The following is a 25,828-nucleotide window of genomic DNA, read 5'->3' on the forward strand; positions in this document are numbered from 1 at the left end:
CAGCGGGTAGGGCGTTTGTCTTGCACACTGCCAACCCGGATTCGATTCCCAGCATCCCATATGGTCCCCCGAGCACTGCCAGGAGTAACTCCTGAGTACAGAGCCAGGAAGAACCCCTGTGCATCACCGGGTGTGACCCAAAAAGAAAAAACAAACAAATAAAAGAATTGTGTGGGGCTGGAGTGATAGTACAATGGGTAGGGCATTTGCCCCATACATGGGGCAAATCGACCCGGGTTCGATTCCTAACATCCCATATGGTCATCCAAGCACCGCCAGGAGTAATTCCTGAGTGCAGAGCCAGGAATAACCCCTGAGCATAGCCGGATGTGACCCAAAAAGCAATAATAATAATAATAATTCTGGATTCCCACGTGTCTAGTCCTTCCGACATAGCAGCGGGCTCGGGTCTGGGACATGGTGGGGTCCTCACTCGGCAGCCCCTCGGCTCAGGGGAGCCGGTCATGGGCAGGGACACCCCCTGGTGGGTTCCGGACCCCACAGGAGGTTTGCTTCGTGCATTCCGGAAGCTGAGCGTGTCTGTCGGAAGGGTGGGTGCTGGGTGCCAGGCGCCCCCCTGATCCGCCCCCTCTGCCCTCCTAGAAGCGTGAAGGCTTCTGCCAGCTCCTGCAGCAGATGAAGAACAAGCACTCGGAGCAGCCCGAACCCGACATGATCACCATCTTCATCGGCACCTGGAACATGGGTGCGTCTCCGCGCCCACCCGGCCGCGGCCCCCTCCCCTTTCCTCTCCTTGGGAGAAACAAGCCCCGGGAGGGTCTGGGCCTCGGACAGCATGTGCGACTGGGGGCATCTGGATAGACCCAGAGCTGCTGGGGTGACGGCTCAGGGCACCCGCCTTCTGCCCGGCAGGCAACCCTGCCCTATGCGGGGACTAACCCCCTCCCGGGCAGAGCCTGCTTTAGAGACCATAGTGCAGGAGTTAGGGGCTTGCCCTGCCTGAAACCGACCCAGGTTCGATTCCTGGCACCACATCTGGTTCCCCAAAGACCACTTGAGTGGGGGCTGGAGCAATAGCACAGCTGGGAGGGCGTTTGCCTTGCACGCAGCCAACCTGTGTTCAATTCCCAGCATCCCATAGGGCCCCCCGAGCACTGCCAGGAGTAATTCCTGAGTGCAGAGCCAGGAGTAATCCCTGAGCATCGCTGGTTGTGACCCAAAGAGCAAAAAAATAAATTAAAAATTACTGAGGGGCTGGAGCGATAGCACAGCGGGTAGGGTGTTAGCCTTGCATGCGGCCGACCCGGGTTCAAATCCCAGCATCCCGTAGGGTCCCCTGAACACTGCCAGGGGTAATTCCTGAGTGCAGAGCCAGGAGTGACCCCTGAGCATTGCCGGGTGTGACCCCCTCCCCCAAAAAAGAAAAGAACCACCTGAGTGAACTGTGAGCACCACCAGGTGTGCCTCCCCAAACAACAACCAAACAAACAACTAAAAGGCAAGCCATCCTAATACTACAGTATTTATCTAGACATACGAACACGCTATTATGGTGATTAAGTATGCTATATATTTCTATAATGATACATATACTAAAGGATATAGTGAACTTAAATTACATTACTTCGTATAATATTCTGTTAGAAATAAATGATCAATATACCCCGAAGGAACAGTGAACTCAATATATGCTCCATAGCTACTCTTATCCATATTCACATACGAAATATCGGTTCCGTTGTTCCGTGTTAACTCTTCAGCCCGAATTGTTCAAAGTGAGTGGATACAGGATGTCCAGCTAAATATGAATTTCAAATAGATTTTTCACCAGGAGTCCTTCTAGAAGTCCCCCCTGGTGTGTATGAAGTCCTGCCCCCTCCACCCAGCAGCCCCCCAATATCTGGGAATGGCGGGACTCTCCCTGTATCAGTCTGGGGGGCTTGGCCAGGCCCACAACAGAGCGGGGACCAGGGGTCCCCGGAGGGAAACCAGGGGAGGCCCCTCCCCAACTCCACCTGCCTAGCCCTGGTCTCAGCAACAGCACAGACTTTCCTGTGCCCGCCTTACTCAATGCCATCTGCACCCCGGGCACACCCTCAGGGTGAGGGGGCTCTGCTGGGTACAGAGGAAGGGCAGACTGCGGTCTTGCCACCCCACTGGGCGAGTTGGGGCTCCCCAGACAGAGACCCTCCTCCCCCCGCCCAGGACATATCTGCACCACCCGAGCTGTGGCAGAGCACAGAAGTTGGGGTGCTCACCTTTTGTCCATCCTGGGGTCAGGAGTCTTAGGTCATTCCTGTCTTTACCGTTTTCTTATTACCCGACTCAGGCATTGTGTATTTTATTGCTCGTTAGTTGATATTAGGGTTTTGTTTTGTTGTTGTTGGAGGGGCACGCCCAGCAGTGCTCAGAGGCTACTCCCAGCTCCGGGCTGGGGTCGGGGGTCACTCCTGGCTGTACTCAGGGGACCCAGAGGTGTCGGGGCTCAGACGTGGGCCTCCCGCACGCAAAGCCTGCGCTCAGCCCTTCATTCATCCCCAGTTGACAGCAGTTACTTGCTATGGTCAGGTTATTACTGCATTGGAAACTTACTGGATTTTTCTTTTTCGAATGGGAGTGGAGGCTGGAGAGGGGTCTCCAGCGCTGACAAGGGGGTCACTGTTTCCTCAGCCTGGGAGTGCAGTGGGGGTGCGGCCACAGGCATCTCCAGGGCAGCCCCGAGCCTAGGCCAGTGGGACAGCTCGTGTGGGACCCCAGCCCCCAGCGTGGACGCGAGCCGCAGGCCACGGCCGGTCACTCACTGTGTTGGGTTTTGCCGTTGAAGGTAACGCGCCTCCCCCCAAGAAGATCACGTCCTGGTTTCTCTCCAAGGGGCAGGGCAAGACCCGGGACGACTCTGCCGACTACATCCCGCACGACATCTACGTGGTGGGCACGCAGGAGGACCCCCTGGGGGAGAAGGAGTGGCTGGAGACCCTCCGACACTCCCTGCAGGAGGTCACCAGCATGACCTTCAAGACGGTGAGGCTGTGTGTGCACCTGGCAGCGGGACGTGTGTGCATGTGTGTGTGTGTGTGTGTGTGTGTGTGTGTATGTGTGTATGTGTGTGTCTATGTGCATATAACCAGGCGGGACATGCATGTGTGTATGTGTGTGTGTGTGTGTGTGTGTGTGTGTGTGCATATGACTGAACGGGACGTGTGCTTGTGTGTTTGTAACTGGTGGAACTGTGTGTGAGTGTGTGTATTCATGATCAGTGGGCTATGTGCCTGCATTATTGGAGAGGACTGTGTGATGTGTGTGTGTGTGTGTGCGTGAATGACCTGATGGGACTGCACGTGTGTGTGTGACTAGTGGGACAGTGCCTGTGTGCGTGACCAGAGGGACGTGTGCATGAGTGACCGGCAGGATGTGTGCATGCATGAGTGACCGGGCGGGACTGTGCATAACCAGGTAGAACCATCTGTGTGTGTGTGCATGAGTGACCAGGCGGAATGTGTATGTGTGTGTGACTAAGTGGGACGTGTGCACGCGTGTGCGTGACCAAGCAGGACGTGTGTCCACGGGCGCGGCAAGATGTGTGCGTACATGGGGGATGCGGGCGGGCTCAGCCAGGCTCAGCAGGGCCCCTCTGCCAGGGCATCTCCAGCTCACAATGACCCCAGGAGCACCCGACCCCACCCCCACAGGGAGAAAGGCAGGGTCTCCTGATCTCTCGGACCCTCGGACACCCTCAGACCCTCTCAGATGCCCTCAGACCCCCTCACACACCCTCACACACCCTCAGATGCCCTCAGACACCCTCAAACACCCTCAGACACACTCAGATACCCTCAGACACCCCCCACCTCCCACACCCTCCGACACCTTCAGATACCCTCAGACATCCTAAGACACCCTCACATACCCTCAAACACCCTCACAAACCCCCAGATGCCCTCAGACACCCTCACACACCCTCAGACACCCTCAGATACCTTCAGAAACTTCCACACCCTCAGACACCCTCAGACATCCCCAGATGCCCTCACACACTCTCACACTCTCTCACACACCCTCACACACCCTCACACACTCTTCCACACCCTCCCACACCTTCACATACCCTCAGACCCCGTCAGAGCTCCTCGGTGCTGCCCATGCTCAAGGGCCGAGCACCCGGGGTAGAAGTAACTGGCCCTGGTGGGACCACAGAGGCCATCCCTCCATCCTGCTTCTCCCCTTTAAGGTACTCCATCTCATTTCTGGGGCGTCCCAAGGAGCCCCCCACTGTTTCGGGGTGACAGGCAGGACCCTCATGCTGGGCTCAGGGCTTGGTGATGGGTCATGTGCTCAGGGTCCACTCAGGTGGGTCCTCGGCTGGGGTCACAGCTATCCCCTCTGAGGTCACAGCCCCGCATGACCCCACCACCCTCAGGTCGCCGTCCACACCCTCTGGAACATCCGTATCGTGGTGCTGGCCAAGCCGGAGCACGAGAACCGGATCAGCCACGTGTGCACAGACACTGTGAAGACCGGGATCGCCAACACCCTGGGTGAGCAGCCCCTGCCCCCCCCCCCCGCCCCCCCCGCAGACACCTGCGAGCACCCCAGGGACTGCCCCAGCTCAAACAGGAGAATCCAATGACAGCTGCAGGCAGGATTCCCGGCCTCTGCCTTGGGGTCCATGCTGGCACTTCTAAGGCTCTGGTCAAAATACAGTTGTGACTTGGCAGGCATCAGGTGGGACAGTGATGCCCGGGCCAGCCCCTGGGGGTCAGCACAGCCTCACTGCCTGCCAGACTCTCGGTCATGGGACAGTGCGGCTCAGGGCAGGAGGCAGGGCGCGAACGGGTGTTTGTGATGGACCCAGCCGGGAGGTGGCAATAAACCGTGATCACAGGGGGTGGGTGGGGGCAGGGGGGCAGCCTCTTTCTGCCCTGTCTGCCCCGGCCCCGCCCCGGCCCTGTCCCTCTCCGTCCCACACCCTTGCTTCTCCCTTCCCGCTTAGGAAACAAGGGGGCCGTAGGGGTGTCGTTCATGTTCAACGGGACCTCGCTGGGCTTCGTGAACAGTCACTTGACCTCGGGCAGCGAGAAGAAGCTCAGGTAACGGGGCTGGGGGTGCGTGGGGTGATCTCCCCGCCACGGGCCCTCCCTCAGCACGCCCCTGGTCTCAGGAAAGTTTGCGGGGTTGCAGTGCGGGGCATGGGGTGGGCGGGGCCAAAGGATGCCTCGGAGCGCTACAGAGACCTGGCAGTTCCCACGCCCACCCTCCAGGGAAGCCCCCTTGAGTGCCCAGATCTAAGCCCCCTGGGCACTCAGACCTAAGTCCTCCTGGGCACCCCAGATCTAAGACACCCTGGGAACCCCAGAACTAAGCTCCCCTGAGCACACCAGATCTAAGCCCCGCCTCGTGCTCCCAGATCTAAGCCCCCCTGGGTGCCCAGATCCAAGCCCCCCTGGGCTCCCAGATTTAAGCCCTCTTGGGTACCCCATACCTAAGCCCTCCTGGATGCCCAGATCTAAGCCCCCCTGGGCGCCCAGATCTAAGCCCCTTGGGCACCCCAGATATAAAACCCCTCTGGGCGCCCCAGGTCTAAATCCCCCTGGGCTCCCAGAGTTAAGCCCCTTTGGGCACCCCATACCTAAGCCCACCTGGATGCCCAGATCTAAGCCCCCCTGAGCACCCCAGGGCTAAGCGCTCCTGCCTTTCCTGCAAGCAGCCAGTTAAAACGTTGCCCCCTCCGCGCCCCTGCTGAGCCGAGGGGTGCCTGCCTGCCCGCCCGTTCTCCCCTGTTCCTCCTCACGGCCCCCGTGGTCGAGGCCCCGGGCTAAGGGCCTGTCCGTGCGCCAGGCGGAACCAGAACTACATGAACATCCTGCGCTTCCTGACGCTGGGTGACAAGAAGCTGAGCCCCTTCAACATCACGCACCGCTTCACGCACCTCTTCTGGCTCGGAGACCTCAACTACCGCGTGGACCTGCCCACCTGGGTAAGGGCTGCTGGGGGCGGGGCCCGGGCACCCCGATCTCGCTCAGGGCAGCGGGACACAGGGACGCCAGACCCGGCTCACCCTGTGCCCGCACCCCAGCCCGCTGCTGGGCGTCCTCCCTGACAGCGATGCTGCTGAACTCCGAGGGCCTCAGACGGGGCTGAGAGGGAGGTGGGACCGAAGGATGTAGCTGTGTTCGGGGCCCCTGGCAGACAGGGCAGGCCTGTGCCCACATCCTGTCAAGGGCCTGTGTGGACAGAAACAGACCAACTTGCTGGAGGGGCGCAGGCGGCCTGAGGAGGGACCCAGGGAGCAGCCGTGGTCCCCAACTCTACACTCGTGGTCCCGGAAGTCCCTCTCGGCCACCGCTGGGCTCCGCTGAGACCCAGCGGGCACTCAGGGTCCCTGGAGCCCTGACCTCCCAACCAGCCCTGATTCAGGGTCTCCTGGGTGGGAGAAGGTCCCCCAGTCCTCAGTATGCCCAGGCCCACAGGTGTGGACACCGGGGTGGCTGGCTCTGGTTCTGACAACAGTGTCGGCCCCAGAGAGATGGGAGCCCTTGCCCACCACAGACAGAAAAAAAAAAAATCAGTGTCCCTCGGTAGTCTGCCTTCTTTAGGGGAGCAAGCAGAAGGCTCCCGGGGCCCCACCACCCGCCTGCATCACCCCAGCACCCCCTGGCGGGAATTGGGGACTCAGCATCACCCACATTGGGAATGGGGGCTTGAACACGGGCCCTTGGGCTGGTACATAGAGTGGGCGTCCCCCCTCCCCCCACATACACACAGTCCCGCCCTGGGTGGTTTTCCTTAGCGAGCCCTGGGGTGCTCGGGAGTCCGGGGGGAGTGGTGCCCCACTGAGGGCGCTGCGGGGGCTGCGTCCGCAGGAGGCCGAGAGCATCGTCCAGAAGATCCGGCAGCAGCAGTTCTCGGACCTGCTGGCCCATGACCAGCTCCTGCAGGAGCGGCGAGAGCAGAAGGTCTTTCTGCACTTCGGTGAGAGGCGGCCGTGACGGGCACGGGGCAGGGGATCCCACAGACCCCAGGGTGGGGGTGCCGGGGAGGCAGCGCTCAGCCAGACCCTGGGGTGGTGCCCAAGAGAAACGGGGCGGAGTCCGGGTACCAACCCCCGTGTTTCCAGAGGAGGAGGAGATCACCTTCGCACCCACCTACCGCTTCGAGCGCATGACCCGGGACAAGTACGCCTACACGAAGCAGAAAGCCACTGGGGTGAGCCCCCCCACTCCCCCGACAGCCACCAGGGTGATGGGTATCTGGACGCCGAGCAGGGAGGGACGGGGCTGCTTCCTGCAGGGGCCACAGGGGCCAGGCCCGCGACCCCGCGGTAGGTACAGGGCCAGAGTTGGGTCCCGTGTGATTTGGCACCAGAACCGCTTCCCAGAGGTCATGGGCTGAGTTTCTAGAAGAGTCCAGAAGTGACTAGAAGTGTCTAGAAGAGTCCAGTGAGAGTGACGTGTGACAGAAGGGGGTGTCGCATGGAGAGTGGCTGGGATTCCAGGCTGGGCTGCTGGGTGGTGGGTGGCCCAGACAGACAGGGAGAGAGCCGGCATGCAGAGCCAAGAACGCCCAGAGGACAGCTCTTTTATTTCCACTCTTTCTGGGGGAGGCCACACCCGGACGTGCTCAGGGGTCACTCCTAGTGGTGCTCCCCAGAGAACACCCCAGGGGAACCTAATGGGGGACCAACGATCAAACCGGCCGTGACCACAAACAAGGCCAGTCTCTCCCCCCATCCTGTCTCTCTGGCCCCCCATGGACCTCTCGGCCCTGGCCAGGGCTGCCCCAGTACACGGTATTTGGATGATTGGGTGGACGTGCGGGTAAGTGGGTAGGTGATAAGTGAATGGGTGAATGGAGCGATAGCACAGCGGGTAGGGAGTTTGCCTTGGACGTGGCGAACCTGGGTTCGATTCCCAGCATCCCATATGGTCCCCCGAGCACCGCCAGGAGTAATAATTCCTGAGTGCAGAGCCAGGAGTAACCCCTGACTCTTGGGTGTGACCCCCCCCAAAAAAATCCTCTGAAGACAGTTGGACGGGGTGGAAGGTGGCAGGTTTAGGTGACTTTCGTGAGCCAGAAAGGGCAGGAATGAGTGCGTGGCCCCACTGTCAGGCAGCCCAGCTGGAACTTGAGGCCGTTTAAAGCTCGGCACCTGGGGCTGAAGCGATAGTACAGTGATAGTACGCGGCCAACCCAGGTTCGATTCCCAGCATCCCATGTGGCCCCCTGAGCACCGCCAGGAATCATTCCTGAGTGCGAAGTCAGGAGTAACTCCTGTGCATCGCCGGTGTGACCCAAAAAGCATGACTACTAACTGCTACTGTCCTCCCGTTGTTCATCGATTTGCTCAAGCGGGCCCAGTAATGTCTTCATTTTGACTTGTCACTGTGTTTGGCATATTGAGTACATCACAGGTATCTTGCCAGGCTTTTGCTGTGCAGATGAGATACTCTTGGTAGCTTGTTGGGCTCTCCAAGAGGGGCGGAGGAATCGAACCCGGCTTGGCCGGTCTGGCTGCCCGCAAGGCAAACGCTCTACCGCTGTGCTATCGCTCCAGCCCCAAAAAAGCATAAATAAATAAATAAATAAAGCTCGGCAGCCCCCAGGTCTGGGTCCGGGGGGTCCTCTTAGCCCCGCAGCAACAGTGTCCCCCTTCCCTCTTGCTGAGACCTGAGTGGTGGTGCGTGCCCTTGGCTTTCAGATGAAGTACAACCTGCCCTCGTGGTGTGACCGTGTCCTCTGGAAGTCCTACCCGCGGGTGCACGTGCTGTGTCAGTCCTACGGTGAGTGGCGGAGAGGGGGGTGTCACTGCAGGGTTGCGGCCTGGGGAAAGGCACTGTGTAGTACTGAGAGGATAACAAAGCGTCGAGAAGTAATTGGTTCCTGGGAGTTTATGACAAACGGAAATCATGGCTTCAACGCTTCTTAAAAACTACATATTGGGGGACCAGAGTGACAGCACACACCTTGCACGCGACTGACCCAGGTTTGATCCCTGGCATCCTATATGGTCCCCCGAGCACCGCCAGGAGTGAGTGATTCCTGAGTGCAGAGCCAGGAGTTACCCCTGAGCATCGCCGGGTGTGACCCCCCCCCAAAAAAAAAAACCCAGAAATGAATAAAAGCGATCAAACAATCCCAAATTGAAACAAATTCCGAGTTATGATCAGTGGAACTGGGAATTGAGAAGCCCAAGGAGGTGGGTGGGAGGGTGAAAGGGGCCCAGGAGACACTGATGGAAAAATTGTCACATCAGTGCAGGTGTAGGAACACGGCGAGCACAAAGCAGTTATTTCAACACTATTGTAAACTATAATACCTTTTTAAAAAAATAAATAAATAATAGTTTTTTAAGAAGCATTGAAGCGTGACTTCTGCTTATCTTAAACATTCAGGAGTCAGTTATTTCTGTGACATTTGCTTTGACTTCGTTTCAAAGATATAATTTAAAAAAAAAACAACAAAAAAACAAAAGAACTGCACATTGGGACCAGATATGTAGCTCTGGTGCCTTCCTGCATGTGTGCGTCCTTAGGTGGACACACACAGACACACATCCATGGACACACACGCCTTACATGTATGAATCCCTGTGTTCATTTTCCAGTACACACCTGAAAAAAAAATAGCTCCTTTATTTATTTATTTATTTATTTATTTGTTTTAGTTACTGCAGTCAATGAAGGATGGCTGGGAAATGTCCCCAAGGAGCACGGCTGACCTGCCTGAGACTGGGAATTACTGCTTTTAATTATTTGGGATTTTTTTTTTTGTTTTGGGGGCACACCTAGCAGTGCTCAGGGCTTCCTCCCGGCTCTGTGCTTAGGGATCCCTCCTGGCAGGGCTTAGGGGTCTGCTCAGATCCAACGTGGGGTCTAGCACCTGACCCTGACCCCTGATCTGAATTTTTTTTTCTTTTTTTTTTTTCTTTTTGCTTTTTGGGTCACACCCGGCAATGCACAGAGGTTCCTCTGGCTCTGCACTTAGGAATTATTCCTGGAGGTGCTCAGGAGATCCTATGGGATGTCGGAGATCGGGGATCGAACCTGGGTTGGCCGCACACAAGAGAAACGCCCTCCCCGCTGTGCTATCACTCCAGCCGCCTGATCTGAATTTTTCTGGGGTATTTTTCCGCATCCCGGGCTGGTGAGAGGAGGGGTGTTTTACTTGCCACCCCGGCTGTGCAGCGATTAAGGGCTCAGACCCCACCCCGCCCCAAATCACACCTTCACCCATTTAAAAAAGTGAAGTTTTCAGGAGAAGTGATCGCTGGCCCTGTTGCCACGGGGGCTGGTGCTTCGGACATTGCAGCTGCCGGTCAGGTCAGCGCGCAGCAAGACACAGTGCCTGGCCCCCGCCTGGGGTCTGCTGAGACTGTCCTGCCCTCCCCGTAGGCTGCACCACTGACATCATGACCAGCGACCACAGCCCCGTGTTTGCCACCTTCGAGGCCGGAGTCACCTCCCAGTTTGTGTCCAAGAATGGTAGGTCGAAGTGGACATGGCCCGGACCTTGGCCACTGTCAGCTTCAGGGGCCTGGGGCGGGGGCGGGGGGGGGGAGAGGCTGCTTCCACCAGGCAGAGCCACGCGGCAGACTCAGCGTGTGCCTCACCCCTCATGGAGCATGGGGGACGTGTCCCCTGGGTGCTCGCACACCTGCCTGCCTGGATTGAGCATTGGGCAGACATGCCTTGAACCCAAGACTGACCTTGGGACTGGGGGGGAGGGAAGAAGGAAGGAGGGAGGGAAGATGGGAAGATGAGAAGGGAGGAGGGAAGGAAGGAAGGAAGGAAGGAAGGAAGGAAGGAAGGAAGGAAGGAAGGAAGATGATGAACTCCAAGGAAGGAAGGAAGGAGGGAGGGAGGGAAGGAGGGAAGGAGGGAGGGAGGGAAGGAGGGAGGGAGGGAAGGAAGGAAGGAAGGAAGGAAGGAAGGATGATGAACTCCAGGAAGGAAGGAAGGAAGGAAGGAAGGAAGGAAGGAAGGAAGGAAGATGATGAACTCCAGGAAGGAAGGAAGGAAGGGAGGGAGGGAGGGAGGGAGGGAGGAAAGAAGGAAGGTGGGAGGAAGAGAAGGAAGAAAGAAAGGAATGAGGGAGAGAAGGAAGGAAGGAGGGAGAGAAGGGAGGCAGAGAGGGAAGGAGGGAAGGTGGAAAGAAAGGAAGGATTCTTTAGTTTCCGAGTGTGAATTCTGGCCGTGGAATCTTTCCTCTTCCTGCTGCACTTCCTACTTGCGTTTCTTCCTGCTTCTGTCGAGCCTCCGGTGAGGGTGAGCGCAGGGACCAGCACACACTCGCGCTTGGGTGCAGCTGCTCCTGGGCTAAGGAGAAAGGCACGCAGGGAGGGCAGGGAAGGAGAGGGGCGTCCCTGTGCTCAGGTCACCCCACGTGCACGTGGAGGGACCAAGACCTGCTCCGAGTCCCCTTCACAGAGCGTCTGGGAAAGCCCGTACCAGGGGCCCGGGGCAGGCGTCCCTCCCAGCCTCTGAGCCCAGTAGAAGTCTCCCCGCTGAGATCTGGGGAGACTGAGGCAGAGGCTGCAGGCCAGCAGCTGAGCCCTGTCCACTGTGTGATTCACTGGGGACCATCTGTGTGTGGGGATGGGGGAATGATGTCTAGGGACGCCCCCTCCCACCTAGGTTCTCCCCTCCCCCGCACCCTGAAGGGGAGCTGGTGGGGGGGCTGACTGAAACGCCTCTGGGCCTGCCTGAGTCCTTGTCCCTCTCCCTGTCCCCCTCCCTGGCCGCAGACCCCGGGACGGCCGACAGCCAGGGCCAGATCGAGTTCCTCAGGTGCTTCGCCACCCTCAAGACCAAGTCCCAGACCAAGTTCTACCTGGAGTTCCACTCGAGCTGCCTGGAGAGTGCGTGAGCCGTGGCGGGGCAGGGAGGGACCCTCAGAGCCCGCGGGGCCGGGCGGCCCACTCAGCAGTGCCCCAGGACCCTCCGGAGGGCAGAAGGAACCAGTCACTGTGGGGTCCTTCGTCTCCCAAGCAGCCTCGGGGAGCAGACATGGACATGCACACACATACACACACACACACAACTTGCATATGCACACATGCACACACACACTGGGCCAGGCTCAGTCTTGGAGACCCAACTGCCCTCCCCAGAGCAGACACTGTCATTGTCCTGTCACTGTCCTCCCGTTGTTCATCGATTTGCTCGAGCGGGCCCAGTAACATTGTGAGATGTTACTGTGTTTGGCATAGCGAATACGTCACGGGGAGCTTGCCAGGCCTTGCCGCGCGGGCGAGATACTCTCGGTAGCTTGCCGGGCTCTCCGAGAGGGGCAGAGGAATCAAACCTGGGTCGGCCGGGTCGGCTGGCCGTGTGCAAGGCAAACGCCTTCCCCGCTGTGCTATCACTCAGCCCAGATGATGGGCAGTTGGTAAATTGAGCAGACACTAAGCCCTTCAAAGGAGGAAAGATTCTGACTTTTCCAGGAGCTCCTGAGACTGGTGCCTCCGTTTCTATGGAAACGGTCCTGGAACCCTCAGAGCCTTTCACAGGCCTGGGTGACAGGGGGTCTGTCGGGCCACTTCGTCCCCGGCAGATGCGCGGAGAGGAGCTAGACGGGTGTGTGTGTGTGTGTGTGTGTGTGTGTGTGTGTGTGTGTGCGGGGGGGAGGTGCTGGGGGGTGGTGGCTGGTTCCACAGACACGCAGACAGAGCCGTCTCCCAGCTGACGCCTGGCGGGGGGTGCCAGGGGGGTCCCCACGAGCCTCCCCTCTCCCTCCCGCCTGCGTCCGTGTGGTGGACAACCCCCTGTGTCCCCACAGGCTTTGTCAAGAGCCAGGAAGGAGAGAATGAAGAGGGCAGCGAGGGCGAGCTGGTGGTCCGCTTCAGCGAGACGCTGCCCAAGGTAGCCCCCCCCCCCCCGTTGCAGTTCCTGGAGGGAACCCCTCCCCCGACTTCCATCTGCACCACAGCATGGGGGCTGCGTGGGGCTGGGGTCGGCGCTGCCCGCTTTCCCACTGCAGTTACAAATGGGCCCACGGGGCCACGGGGACAGTCTGGCAGGAGTGACCCTAAGGGGGGGGTCTCTGGGCTAGCAGGGCGACACCCCGTCTTCCCTCTGGGCTTCCGGCCTCCCTCAAGGCTGCTGGACACCCGGGGGTGGGCTCCCCTGGGACCCCGTTCCTGGGGCTCCCAAGACCTGGACCCCTTTGCGGCCTGGGGTGCCGTGTGGTGGGGCCACAGGAAAGGACCCCCCCATCCAGTAGGGCCACCTGGGGCCGGTCACCTTCCCTCCCCCTCCCTGAGGCCTGGCCCCCTCTCTGCAGCTGACGCCCATCATCTCCGACCCCGAGTACCTGTTGGACCAGCACATCCTCATCAGCATCAAGTCCTCCGACAGTGACGAGTCCTACGGTGAGGGGCCTGGGACCCCCATCACTGCTGCCTTAGTGGGCTGCTGGGACGTGCAGCTGGCGGCCTCCATGTGGGACTCTGTGCTCAGATATCTGTGGGGCTCTGTTCCCAGTGCTCCATGGATCTCCATGCCCAGTGCTCTGTGGGACTCAGTGCCCATTGCTCTTTGGGACTCCATGTCCAGTGCTCTGTGGGCTCCTTGTCCAGTGCCCTGTGGGGGCCCATGCCCAGTGCTCTGTGGGACTCCATTCACAGTGCTCTATGGGCTCCGTGCCCATTGCTCTGCAAGTTTAGATCCCTGACTCCCAACAGGACTTTTGAACTTGGCCACTGTTCTCTGGCCAGCAGAGGCTTGAGCCGAGCACAGAGAGGGAAAGTCCCTGGCCCTGGCCGCATAGGAGCCAAGTGGCTGGGTCCTGACCTCACCCCCGCTCCGCCCTGCATTGCTCCATGCCCAGCGCCGTGAGGCCCCCGGTCAGCGCCTCCTGTGTCTCCTGCGGCCTGACAGGTCGGGGTCACAGGCGCAGGGTGGGGTGGCAGGAGCAGGTACAGAGTCACCCGTGGGGGGCCGCGATCCCCTGAGAGGTGTGGAGAAAGGACACCCCCCCCCGGGAATGGGGCTGGAGGGAGCCCGGTTGTTCCAGTCTCCGTGGCTGGGGCTGGCCTGTTGGGGGCGGGAGGTGTGGGCCGGGGCCAGGGAGGGCGCCTGCAGGGGCAGGGGGGTGAGGCGCTCAGTGCTGGCTGCACTCAGGGCCTTTGCCGCTGTGCTCTGTCCAGCCACAGTTTCTTTTTTTTTTTTTTTTTTTTTTTTTTTGCTTTTTGGGTCACACCCGGCGATGCTCGGGGGTTACTCCTGGCTTTGTGCTCAGGAATGACTCCTGGCGGTGCTCAGGGGACCCTATGGGATGCTGGGAATCGAACCCTTGTCGGCTGCGTGCAAAGCAAACACCCTCCCCGCTGTGCTGTCGCTCCAGCCCCAGCTCCGGTCTCTTAGCGCGGACACTGCATCTGCATTTGCACCGTTCCCCCCAGCGGGCGGATCAGCGCTGAGTGCAGGTCTCGGCTGCACTTCCTGTGATTTTCTGTGAAGTGTCACACACGTGGCGTCTTTTCCCCTGCAGAGGCCTGGGCGCTGTTCCTCCATCCCGGCCTGCTGTGGGCCTGCCGTGGGCAGCCGGGAAGCTTCGCGGTCTCCATGTGACTGTCCCCTGTCCCCCTCCCTCCCCGCCCCAGGTGAGGGCTGCATCGCCCTGCGGCTGGAGGCCACGGAAACTCCCCTCCCCATCCACACGCCCCTCACCCACCACGGCGAGATGACGGGCCACTTCCGGGGGGAGATCAAGCTGCAGACGTCCCAGGGCAAGAAGAGGGAGAAGCTCTATGGTAAGTAAGGGGGCCCGGCGCGGCCTTCCTGGGGCGGGGGCACGAGGGAAACCCTCCCCGTAGCCAGCTGCCCTCTCTGCGGGGCCTCCAGGACAGAACTGCCCTGGCCAGGAGTGCCCCGTGCTCAGTGCTCGCACGCCCTTTGGCTCCGTCACTTGACTCCTCCATGGGACGGGCCTGATGCTGGACGGCCCCCGGGCTACATGGGAGCCCCTTCCTCCTCCTCATAGCACCCCCACCCCATGTCCCTGCTCCTCCTGAAACCCCGCCCCTCCATACCCACTACCCTACCCGGCCGCCTGCCTGTGGCCTTCCCTCCCCTTGTCCCCACCATCCCCCTAAAGAGCACCGTGAGGTTGGAGGGACAGCACCGCGGGGAGGGCGCTTGTCTTGCACGCGGCTGACCCGGGTTCGATCCCCAGCACCACACAGGGTCCGCTGAGCCCCACCGGGAGTGACCCCTGAGCACTGTCAGATGTGCCCCCTCTCAAAAAAAAAAAACAGACAAAAATTAGTAGCCGTCGGTGGCTCTGGTGCTCACGGCTTCCGGCCTCTCCCCGCAGACTTCGTGAAGACGGAGCGGGACGAGGCCGGCGGCTCCAAGGCCCTGAGAAGCTTCAGCAGCCACGACCCCGTGAAGCAGTGGGACCCTGTCGGCAGGTTGGGCGGCTTCTGCGCTTCGGTCCCAACCAGCGTGGCGGGACTGAGCAGGGGCCCAGACAGGGGACACGAGGCTCGGGGCCAGGACGGCGGGGAGTGGGGGGACAGGAATCCAGTCAGGGGGCTGGGCTGGTGGGCCCCGCGGGGGCTCGGGGTGCGGCTGTGAGGGAAGGCCGGCGGAGCCGTGAGAGAGGTCGGTGTGGCCGGTGGAGGGTGGCCGTGGCCGTGAGGGAGGTCAGCCTGTCTGACAGAAGGCCGCTGCTGTGAGGGAGGTCCGGCTGTGACCGGAGGCCTTCGTCACTGGTGAGCTCCTCAGCTGGGCTGAGTTTGAGCTCAGCTCCGAGCAGCGTCTGAGCAGGTGCTGTGTCTGTTCTAGACTAAACCCAGGCCAGCGAGGGGTGGTCTCCAACCTCTGAGGGAGGGAGTGAATGAGTGAATGAAGGAGGGAAGGAATGAATGAAGGAGGGAGAGAGTTAGTGAATTAATGAGGGAAGGAGTGAATGAGTGAGGGAGGGAGGGACTGAATGAGTGATGGAGAGAGTGAATGAAGAAGGCAGGAGGTGAATGAAAGAGGGAAGGAATGAATGAATGAGGGAGAGATTGAGTCAGTGAATTAATGAGAGAAGGAGTGAATGAGTGAGGGAGGAAGTGAATGAGGGAGGGAGGGAGTGAATGAGTGAGTTAAGGAGGGAAGGAATGAATGAATGAGGGAGAGAGTGAGTGAAGTAATGAGGGAAGGAGTGAATGAATGAGGGAGGGAGGGAATGAATGAAGGAGGGAGGGAATGAATGAAGGAGGGAGGGAGTGAATGAAGGAGGGAGGGAGTGAATGAAGGAGGGAGGGAATGAATGAAGGAGGGAGAGAGTTAGTGAATTAATGAGGGAAGGAGTGAATGAGGGAGGGAGGGAGTGAATGATGGAGAGAGTGAATGAGTGAATGAAGGAGGGAGGGAGTGAAGGAGGGAAGGAATGAATGAAGGAGGGAGAGAGTCAGTGAATTAATGAGGGAAGGAGTGAATGAGTGAGGGAGGGAGTGAATGAATGATGGAGGGAGGGACTGAATGAGTGATGGAGAGAGTGAATGAATGAAGGAGGCAGGAGGTGAATGAAAAAGGGAAGGAATGAATGAATGAGGGGGAGATTGAGTCAGTGAATTAATGAGAGAAGGAGTGAATGAGTGAGGGAGGAAGTGAATGAATGAGGGAGGGAGGGAGTGAATGAGTGAGTTAGGGGGGAAGGAATGAATGAGGGAGAGAGTGAGTGAAGTAATGAGGGAAGGAGTGAATGAATGAGGGAGGGAGGGAATGAATGAATGAGGGAGGGAAGAAGTGAATGAGTGAGTGAATGAAGGAGAGGGAAGCAGGAAGTGAAGGAGGGAGGGAGGGAATGAATGAGGGAATGAGGGAATGAGTGAATGGGGAGGGAGGGAATGAAAAATGAATGAATGAATGAATGAATGAATGAGGGAGCGAGGAGTCATCTCAGTGCCCAGGAAGTGGAGCTGGGGAGAGTCCGGGGACCCCCGGGCCCTAAGGGCGTCCGGGGACTCGGGCGTGACTGCTGCTTCCCTGCAGGGCCCCTCCGGGCGGGGGTGCTTCCCTCACGGAGATCCTCAACCCCAACTACATGGGGGTGGCGCCCCACGGGCACCTGAAGCCGTCCCTGTCCCCCGACCACCAGCCCACGGCCTGGAGCTACGAGCCGCTGCTCAGGGACCCTCCGCTGGGGCCTGGACATGGAGACGGCCCCCCCCACCCCGCCCTGCCAGCCCCCGATCTCCCCCAAGAAGATCCCCGCCGCGGGCCGGGGGCCCGGCTCCAGGACGCAGGAGGGCAGGTGAGCCGTGCCCGCCAGCAGTGTCCCCCCGACTCAGGTCCATGGCCTCTGAGGACGGTGCTTGGGGGGAGGGGGCGGGGAGACCGCGGGAGATTGTCCCCACACGGAGCTGAGTGAAGCCTGTTTCCTGGCACTGCGGGGGTTAGGGCTGTTGCCTTGCGGGAGACGCCCCCTGGGCTGATCCCTGGCGCCACATGTGGGCCCCCAACATAGCAGGGGGTGATCAAACCATCCTTCCCCCTCAGAGTGAGAAATGATGCTCTCCTGGAAAGAAAATGAGGGGCGGGGGGAGCATCCGTTAGCAGCCTGCGGGGGGTGGGGGGCTCGAAGGGCAACTGAGGCACTCGCCCAATATTGGGGCGCCGTGGAACCTTTGCTGGCCCGCAACGGCGGAGCCCACCCTTGCCACGTGGGCGGCGCCAAGTCCCTCCTCACCCCCCCCAATTCCCCTTCCCCCTCATGCGCCCCCTGGGGTGCCCCCATGGAGTAAGCCCTCAGGCCGTGCCCCGAGGGGACGGCCACACTCCCAGCACTTGGCCTGCTCACACCCGTGACGCTGTCCCCCGTCGTTCCTTCCTGCTCCAGGCCCAGCGGCGTGGGGAAGAGTCCGGGGGACCCCCCGCCTCCAGAGGACCCCCTGGCCAAGCCCGAGATGTTCGAGAACCCACTGTACGGGTCGGTGAGCTCCTTCCCGAAGCCGGCCCCCAGGAAAGAGCAGGAGTCCCCCAAAACCGTGCGCAAGGAGCCGCCGTCCTGCCCGGACCCCGGCAGCCTGCTCGCCAAGGCCCCGGACCCCGACGCCACCAAGGGGACCAGCAAGCCGTCTTCGGGGCCCTTCGCCGTCAGCCCCACGCCCCGGGTGCGCTCCTTCACCTGCTCGGGCACCGCGGGCGGCGACAAGGGCCCCGGGAAGCCCAAGGGCCCCGCGGGGACTCCGGTTCCCGTGCCCGCCAAGAGGCCCGTCAAGCCCTCCCGGTCGGACCTGAGCCAGCCCACAGCCCCCGGCTCCGGCCCGCGGCCCCCGCTGCCTGCCAAGAGCCCCGCGGTCCTGCACCTGCAGCACGGACACGGCCGCGACTACCGCGACAACACCGAGCTGCCACATCACACCAAGCACCGGCCCGAAGAGCCACTCGGCAGAGCACTGCCGGTGAGCCACCACGGGAGCCAACACAGGGGCGGGAGTGCACGGGGCTGTCACCACTGCTTAGAGCACGAGTGTCCATGTCACCACTGCTGGGGCACGGGCGTCCGAGTCATCACTGCCCTGGGCACGAGTGTCTGTGTCACTGCTGCCAGGGGCATGTGGCAGTGGACTGGAGTTTGCGAGTGCACATGTGTGCATGAAAGTGCGTGTGTATGCACGCGTGTGAAAGAATCCTCGTGCAAGAAGAGTGTGTTAGAGTCTGTGTGAGTGTGTGGAAGAGAGTCTGAGCTGTGTATGAGAGTGTGTGAGAGAGACTGTGTGCAAGAGTGTGCGTGTGAGAGACTGCGTGTGTGAGAGAATGTGTGGGTGTGTGAGAGAGTGCATGTGTAGGAGTTTATGTGTGAGTGTGAGAATGTATGTGTGTGAGAGTGTGCATGAGAGTGCATGCGAGAGAGAGTGCATGTGAGTGTGGGTGCGAGAGTGTGTGTGAGAGAGTGTGGGTGGAAGAGTGGGTGTGAGAGGGCATGTGTGAGAAAGTGCATGTGTGAGAGCATGTGTGTGAGAGAGTGCATGTGTGAGAGTATGTATGTGACAGAGTGTGTATGAGAGCGTGCGTGTGAGAATGTGTATGTGTGAGAGAGTGCATGTGTGGGAGTTTATGTGTGAGTGTGAGACTGCATGTGTGAGAGTGTGTGTGTGAGAGTGCATATGAGAGTGTGTGTGAGAGTGTGAGTGAGTGTGTGAGAGAGTGCATGTGAGAGTGTGTGAGGGTGTATGTGTGAGAGAGTGGGTGTGAGTTCGTGTGTGAGAAAGTGCATGTGTGAGTGTGTGTGTGAGAGAAAGTGCACGTGTGAGAGAGTATGTGTGTGAGAGTGTGAGTGTGTGAGAGAGTGTGTGTGTGAGAGAGAGAGAGAACCGCCATACTCGGGAGGCCTTTGGGTGCCAGTAAGCCTGAGTCTATACGTGGTACAGCCGCCATGTAGCCCAGGACTGTAGAGATGACCCTGGCTTTCACGTGTGTTGTGTGTACACGTGCAACTCAGGCGTGTACTGGGGTGCGCCTGTATGAGAGATACCAACACCGTGCGCAGGTGTGTGCAGGTCCCATGGACTGGAGTGTGCGCCCGGAGTGTGTTTGTGAGAGCAGGTCCTGAGAAACGGGTGGGTGGGTGTAGATAACACTCTTTTGTCCTTCCTCAGGTAGCTTAGGTTTGTCAGGTCACACCCATCTAAGGACCCTGAACTTGTATTGTAAGCGATGTCCTTTCTGTGTGGACACAGGAAGACAGTTAATATTATGCTTTGTAACTTGGGAGCTGATTGACTCCGAATAATATTTACTCCTGGTAAATATCTGCTTTCTTGACTCAGTTGCCCTTAGTTCCTAGCACCCCAAAAGCAGGGTCCCGACGAGGGACTGAATGGACCCAGGGCAAGCTGTGAGCTACCCTGGCATCGAAATGGGCCAGGCCAAAGCGCCACGATACTCAACTATAAGTTGAGGGCATGATCATGGACAAATGCTGTCATGATCCAAAAGTAACGACGAGACTAGGACCCTGCTGGAGCTAGGAAGATTAACCTGGCCTGAGGACTGCGGAATGTATAGTGAGATGTTCTCAGGAAGAACCAAACTAAATTTGTATCTCTTACTGTGCTCATACGGAATGACATTGCTAGAAATATTAGAAGTAGATTTATTACAACCATTTAAGTAGATTACTAACTGAGGGAAGAACACACCCTTGTTGGGATCCCACCCTTGAGCAGATCTCCTAGTAATCTGGAGTAATCTCTGTAGATGAGATTTTATCCTTGAGTTAATCTCCTGGAGGAGTGGTCTTACCTCTCTTTGTTGATTCGTCAATATTCAATCCACCTTTATGTCACCGCCTTACGTGATGGCTATATAAACTTAAGACTGTGAGCTCAGGGAAGGGAGAGTCAGAGCGAGAGGGGCTCAAGCTTGAGAGAAAGAACGGCCGTCCCGATCCAGGCCACACACAGGGCTCAAGAGCACCGAACGCAGGCGGTGAGAAAGAGCCATCCAGTGAGCCCGTGAACACACAACCTTTGGCGTGATAAGATTTTGCAGGTGGGATCTCGGCAGCCGCTTCCAAGAAAGGAAGTGGCAGGAGGGCTTGAGGCTGAAGAACCTCTCGGACCCGTGCTCCCTGGGCAGGCTTTCGGGGCGGCTGGGGTAAACTCCAACGCCCTGGAGGGAAAGCGAGTGTGTGCCTTGGTGTCTCGCGTGTCTGTGGGACAGCAGGTTGGAAACAAAAACTTGCCCGCAGGCTGGAGAGATAGTACTGGGACCAGCTTGTGCGTTGCATGCAGCTGACCCAAGTTCAGTCCCGGTACCTGAGCACTGTCGCTCAGAGCACCCCTGCATACAGCGCCAAAGCCGAGAACAATAAAAGCTCGCCCCGTCTGGGAAAGGCTTGAAGCCCAACACCCTCTACCTTTCGATTTTGAGCAAAATGAATCCTTGGTAGGAACAGACTCTGGGGCCAGGAGGTTTGAATCCCATGACTCCCACTTCCTGGGCCTCAGTTTACTCATCAGGGAAAGGGAACTACTATTGAGGGCGCCGCTTGCCACATGGATTTCTGGGGAGGAGTAGACTCTGTTCTGTTGTTTATGTTAGTTTACGTAAAATGTGTCTGTCTCATTCCTCGCCTAGTATGGGAAGATTAGCTGACCCTGCCGCCTAAGGAGAGCCTGGCTTCCTGGGAGCCGCCGTCTGACCTGGTGACCGTGACTGTTTTGTTTTCTGTTCTTGTCCTGCAGTGAAAGCCCAGACCGGCCAGCAGACAGGAGCCCTGACATCCTCCCACCAGCCCCTCGGGACACTCCGCTGGGTCTTGCTCTCTGCTTCCTGGGTGGCCAGCCTGGGTCTGAGTCCGGAAGAGGACGCGCAGTGGTCCCTGCTGGCCCTCAGTAAACTTGGCCTGTGTCTCCTTGCTCCAGCTGCCGTCTGGAGGACTACAGTGCCCCTTCGCGGGTAGAGACCTTGATGATGGTGATAATAATAATAATAATAATAATAGTGATAATAATAATATTAATAATAATAACAGCCCCAGGCACTCGCTGGTCTGGGGCCGTTCCCGTTGCTCCCGCAAACATGCAATAGCTGATGTTCCAGTCAACTACACCCTCCCAGCCCCCCCGACCCCCCAGGATAAGCAGGCTTCCCCGGGTGCTCGGAACCAAGCATTAATAAGACCCAGGCCCAGAGCTGGGCTCCTGGTGGCGACTTGGGGTTCAGTGAGCCTGGCCTGGGCGCTGCAGGGCTCCAGGGTCCTTTTGAGCGTCTCCTGGAAAGAAGGAAGGTCAGCTCTGGTCAGTAGTGACCGGCCCGCGCCAGCCCCGACAGGCCCCCCCGCTCTGCTGTTCTCTTGGCCTTGTCCGACCTTAACCAAATCAGCTCATCCTCGTCAACCAAACATCTCAGCTGTTTCTTCACCAAACGGCATCACCACTACAGCGGCAGCCTTCGGCTAACACAGAAGCAGGAAAAATCCGCGACACTCCCTCCGCCAACCGACTGAATCCAGTGCAACGTCTGGCCAAACCTTTCCAGCAAGTTCTTTCTTCCTGGTCGTCAGTCCGGCAGACTCAGCTGCCCGTTTCTCGCTTGTCAAAACCCCAAACTAGCTCCAAGACAGAGAAGCTTCCCCCGCGGCCCGAGCGGGCCCTTTCGTAGGGACAGAAGGAGAGAGATCGCAGTCTCGGGAGAGAGATCACAAGCCATCTCGATCCTTCTCGCATCCGATCTAGAGCAAATGAAAGGAAATACAAGACTGGTCACAGGAAGAGTGGTGGGCGGGAAATCACTTCATTGGACAGTAGCGTGTACAGAAAATTGAGGTTTTGTTTGAGACTTCAGAAGCTTGGTGCATTTCTTTCCAGTTGAATCACAGTCAGATAGATACACAGTTACAAAGTTGTTCATGATTGAGTTTCAGTTCATGTTCCAACACCCAACCCTTCACAGTGTACATTTCCCACCACCCATGTCCCCAGTTTCTCTCCTGCCACCTTCCTCTATGGCAGACTCTTTTCTTCTCTGTCTGTCTGTCTGTCTGTCTGTCTGTCTCCCTGTCTCCCTCCTTCCTTCCTTTTGGGCCTTTTGGTGTGCAGCACAGATACTGAAAGGTTATGAGGTATATCCCTTTACTTACTTTCAGCACTCAGTTCCTGTCCAAAAATGATCATTTCCAACTGCCACTGTCATACTGGTCCCTTCTTATCTGAACTGCCCTTCGCCCCACGCACACTCTTGTGACAAGCTTCCAACCATTGACTAGTCCTCATGATCACTGTTTTCCATGGCCTTCGATATTAGCCTCATGCTATTTTTTTTTAATATCCCACAAATGAATACAGTCATTCTATATCTGTCTCTCTCCTTCTGACTCATTTCATCCAGCATGGTACTCTTTATATCCATCCAATTATAAGCAAATTTCATGGCTTTTATTTTTTTTCTTAACGGCTGCGTAGTATTCCATTTATGTAGATATACCATTTTTTCTTTATCCGGTATTGTGTTCTAGGAAACTAGGGTTCTTTCCAGATTCTGGCTATTGTGAATAGTGCCGCAACGAACATAGAAATTCAGGTGGCGTTTCTACTAGATGTCTTCCCAGGTGTATTCTCTTGGTGCATTTTTAAGATGTTTTAGATGGTCACACTTGTTTGTGTCTTGGAACCATGACACCTAAAGCTGTAACTCTGTGGTTTAAAACAGATCATCACCCTTAAGCAAAACTGAATTTGCCGTGGCTAGAATTTTGTCTTGTGTAGACTGACAATAAATCTGACTTCTGCCTGAAAGTACATCAGGGAAGTATTTGCAAAAATTGAACGCTAAAACTTTTTCTTAACTATAGCTGGGGAATGATGGACAGCTATAGTTGGTTAAACAAGTGGTCTTTGAAAGGTACACCGCTATAAACTAGAGACTTGTTCTCTCTCTCTCTCTCTCTCTCTCTCTCTCTCTCTCTCTCTCTCTCTCTCTCTCTTTTTAATTCGAACTAGTTCACACTGGTCATTGATGTAGAATCTAAAATTTTAGTTAGCTTTGGTTCTAAGCTGCTTGTTATGCTACTTCGGCTACATAGGTCATCATAGCTGTCTTTATTTGGAAAGTTAAGGCTATTCAAGACACCAGCCTCCGGCCAGTTTAAGGTACATTGTGTAGGGCTGTAAATTCAAGTTACTGTGCTGTGAGAAAGTTTTTTTTTTTCATGCTGTCATTTGCAGTGTTTTGTGAGAATCCTTGGGATTAAAGTTCTTGCTTACAAAGGGTTGCTTCACTTGAAAAATCTCTGTTTCCTTGCAAATCTAAGTACAGGTAAAACATTCCTATGGGGTGGGGGAGGGAGGGCCGGAGCGGTAGCACAGCGGGTAGGGTGTTTGCCTTGCACGTGGCTGACCCAGGTTCGATTCCCAGCATCCCATAGGGTCCCCTGAGCACCGTCAGAAGTAATTCCTGAGTGCAGAGCCAGGAGTAACCCTGAGCATTGCCGGGCGTGACCCAAAAGGAAAAAAAAAAAAACATTCCTATCGGAAGTCATACTTACATTTTCTCATAAAGAGTTTTGAATGAATAAAATATTAGCATAAAGAAAAACAGGATAAGCTGACAGTATAGACCAGTGGGTGCGTGTCCCCACAGCTCCAGTCCCCGTGATCACTAAGGGACATTTCTCATCTCGCTGGTATCTCTGAGGCCTCTTTTAGCCACAGACACTGCCGGGCCATGGGCTGCAGAGGCATGTGGAGTCCCAGCATCACCCGGCCAGCGGGGTCCTTGTGAACCAGCAGACACTGACCGCTGCCCCTTCTGCCCTGTGGCTCCCAGCCCAGCTCCTCGCTCTGAGAAAGGCGCCTGCCAGGGTCCAGAGACCCCCAGCCTGTGCATCACTCCCTGTGGTGGCCCCCAGCTTCTGCATTCTGATCAGTGGGCGCAGTCCGGAGGTTGGCAGCAGCTGCTCTGTCAGAACCCCTCGCCTTGGTTCTGCTGGGCCACAGGGCAGACCACTCACCGTTGCTCTTCCATAGTGGTGCATAAAGACCCCCTAAAGGGGGCTAGAGCGATAGCACAGTGGGGAGGGCATTTGCCTTGCATGCGGCTGACCCCGGTTCGATTCCCAGCATCCCATATGGTCCCCCGAGCACCGCCAGGAGGAACCCCTGTGCATTGCTGGGCGTGATCCAGAAAGCAAAAAAAGGACCCCCTAACGGGTCCTCCAGGCACTGACACCCGACATCAGGCTGCACAATGGGTAGAGACATTCAAACATGCTGCAGGTCAGCTGCCCGCAGTGTCCATCCGTATCCTGCAGCCAGCACCGAGGCAGAACAGCCCGTCTATGAGCGGGGGGGTGCAAGGGGCTGGACCGTCCCACCTCCACCCCCAAAGAACCACCAGGCCCTCCATGCCCTGGAGGGGCATGCTGCTTCCATGCTGCTGGCTCCCACGGAAGTCCGTAAGGCCGTCTGGGGGTCCTGGAAGGTCCCCTTGCCCTTTCAGTCAAGGAAGTTTCCCCTCTCTGACCTGTGAGCGAGAGCTCAGGTCTGCACCCACTCACCTTTCTCCCTGGCCTCTTCCCCACTCTCCCCTCCCTGCTCTGCTCCCCATCCTAGGAACACAGTGGGGGAGGGGGTTCCAGGGAGCCAGGAAGGCCCCTCCCCATTTTTCTGTTCTTCGCCTGTCTTGATTATTCTTTAAGGTCCCCATCAGGAAGTGAATTCTTTAGCAAACACTCCCTCCTGGGAGTCCCCCTCACCTTCCTGGATGCCCCCCATAGACCCCTCCCCTTTCCCCCAGGATGGTCCGTTGTCACCTTTAAGAAGCCCATCCGGAGCTGGAGTAATAGCGCAGCGGGTAGGGTGTGTTCGCCTTGCACATGGCCTACCCGGGTTCGATTCCCAGCATCCCATGTGGTCCCCCGAGCACCGCAGGAGTAATTCCTGAGTGCAGAGCCAGGAGGAACCCCTGAGCATCGCTGGGTGTGACCCAAAAAGAAAAAAAAAAAGAAGAAGAAGCCCATCCTTCCTACCAAGGGTTCTAGCAGATCCTTCCACCAACTGGAGGGTGCTGTGATAAGGATGTGCTTAAAGGCCCTCCCGTTGATCGTCGATTTGCTCGAGCGGGCCCAGTAACGTCTCCATTGGAGACTTTGTTGTTACTGTGTTTGGCATATCGAATACTCTCGGTAGCTTGCCGGGCTCTCTGAGAGGGGTGGAGGAATCGAACTCAGGTCGGCCAGGCACCTCTCGGGGCTGCTGTCAGGGTCAGGGAGAGCCCAGGGCACCCTCCGCTGCCAGTCCGCAGTCTCCTTCCATTCTCAAGAGTGAGTCATTGAGAAGAGCCTCCCAGCGACTTTCCCTAACCCCAGCCTCCAGGTTTATCTCCTTGGCTGGTCCTTAAAATAGCTCCTTTCTCTCTCAGCAAACTAATTT

At 57.8% G+C, this 25,828-nt stretch overlaps 1 protein-coding gene across 1 annotated transcript in view; it reads left to right on the forward strand.

The window, feature by feature from the left end:
* INPP5D (inositol polyphosphate-5-phosphatase D) overlaps positions 1-21,188 on the forward strand; it is an 87,977-nt gene extending 66,789 nt beyond the window's left edge. The window contains 18 exon segments of the mRNA XM_056121880.1: positions 604-706; positions 2,786-2,982; positions 4,379-4,496; positions 4,952-5,048; positions 5,797-5,935; positions 6,822-6,930; positions 7,076-7,164; positions 8,657-8,738; positions 10,350-10,439; positions 11,702-11,815; positions 12,736-12,818; positions 13,240-13,327; positions 14,561-14,710; positions 15,274-15,370; positions 16,944-17,112; positions 17,114-17,205; positions 17,791-18,355; positions 21,143-21,188. Of these exon segments, the coding sequence (XP_055977855.1) occupies positions 604-706; positions 2,786-2,982; positions 4,379-4,496; positions 4,952-5,048; positions 5,797-5,935; positions 6,822-6,930; positions 7,076-7,164; positions 8,657-8,738; positions 10,350-10,439; positions 11,702-11,815; positions 12,736-12,818; positions 13,240-13,327; positions 14,561-14,710; positions 15,274-15,370; positions 16,944-17,112; positions 17,114-17,205; positions 17,791-18,355; positions 21,143-21,145 (2,385 nt within the window). The 3' untranslated portion in view covers positions 21,146-21,188.
* Positions 21,189-25,828: the final 4,640 nt, after the last annotated feature.

This window comes from Sorex fumeus, unplaced genomic scaffold, assembly GCF_029834395.1.
Source record: "Sorex fumeus unplaced genomic scaffold, SorFum_2.1 ptg000005l, whole genome shotgun sequence".
Lineage (NCBI taxonomy): Eukaryota > Metazoa > Chordata > Mammalia > Eulipotyphla > Soricidae > Sorex > Sorex fumeus.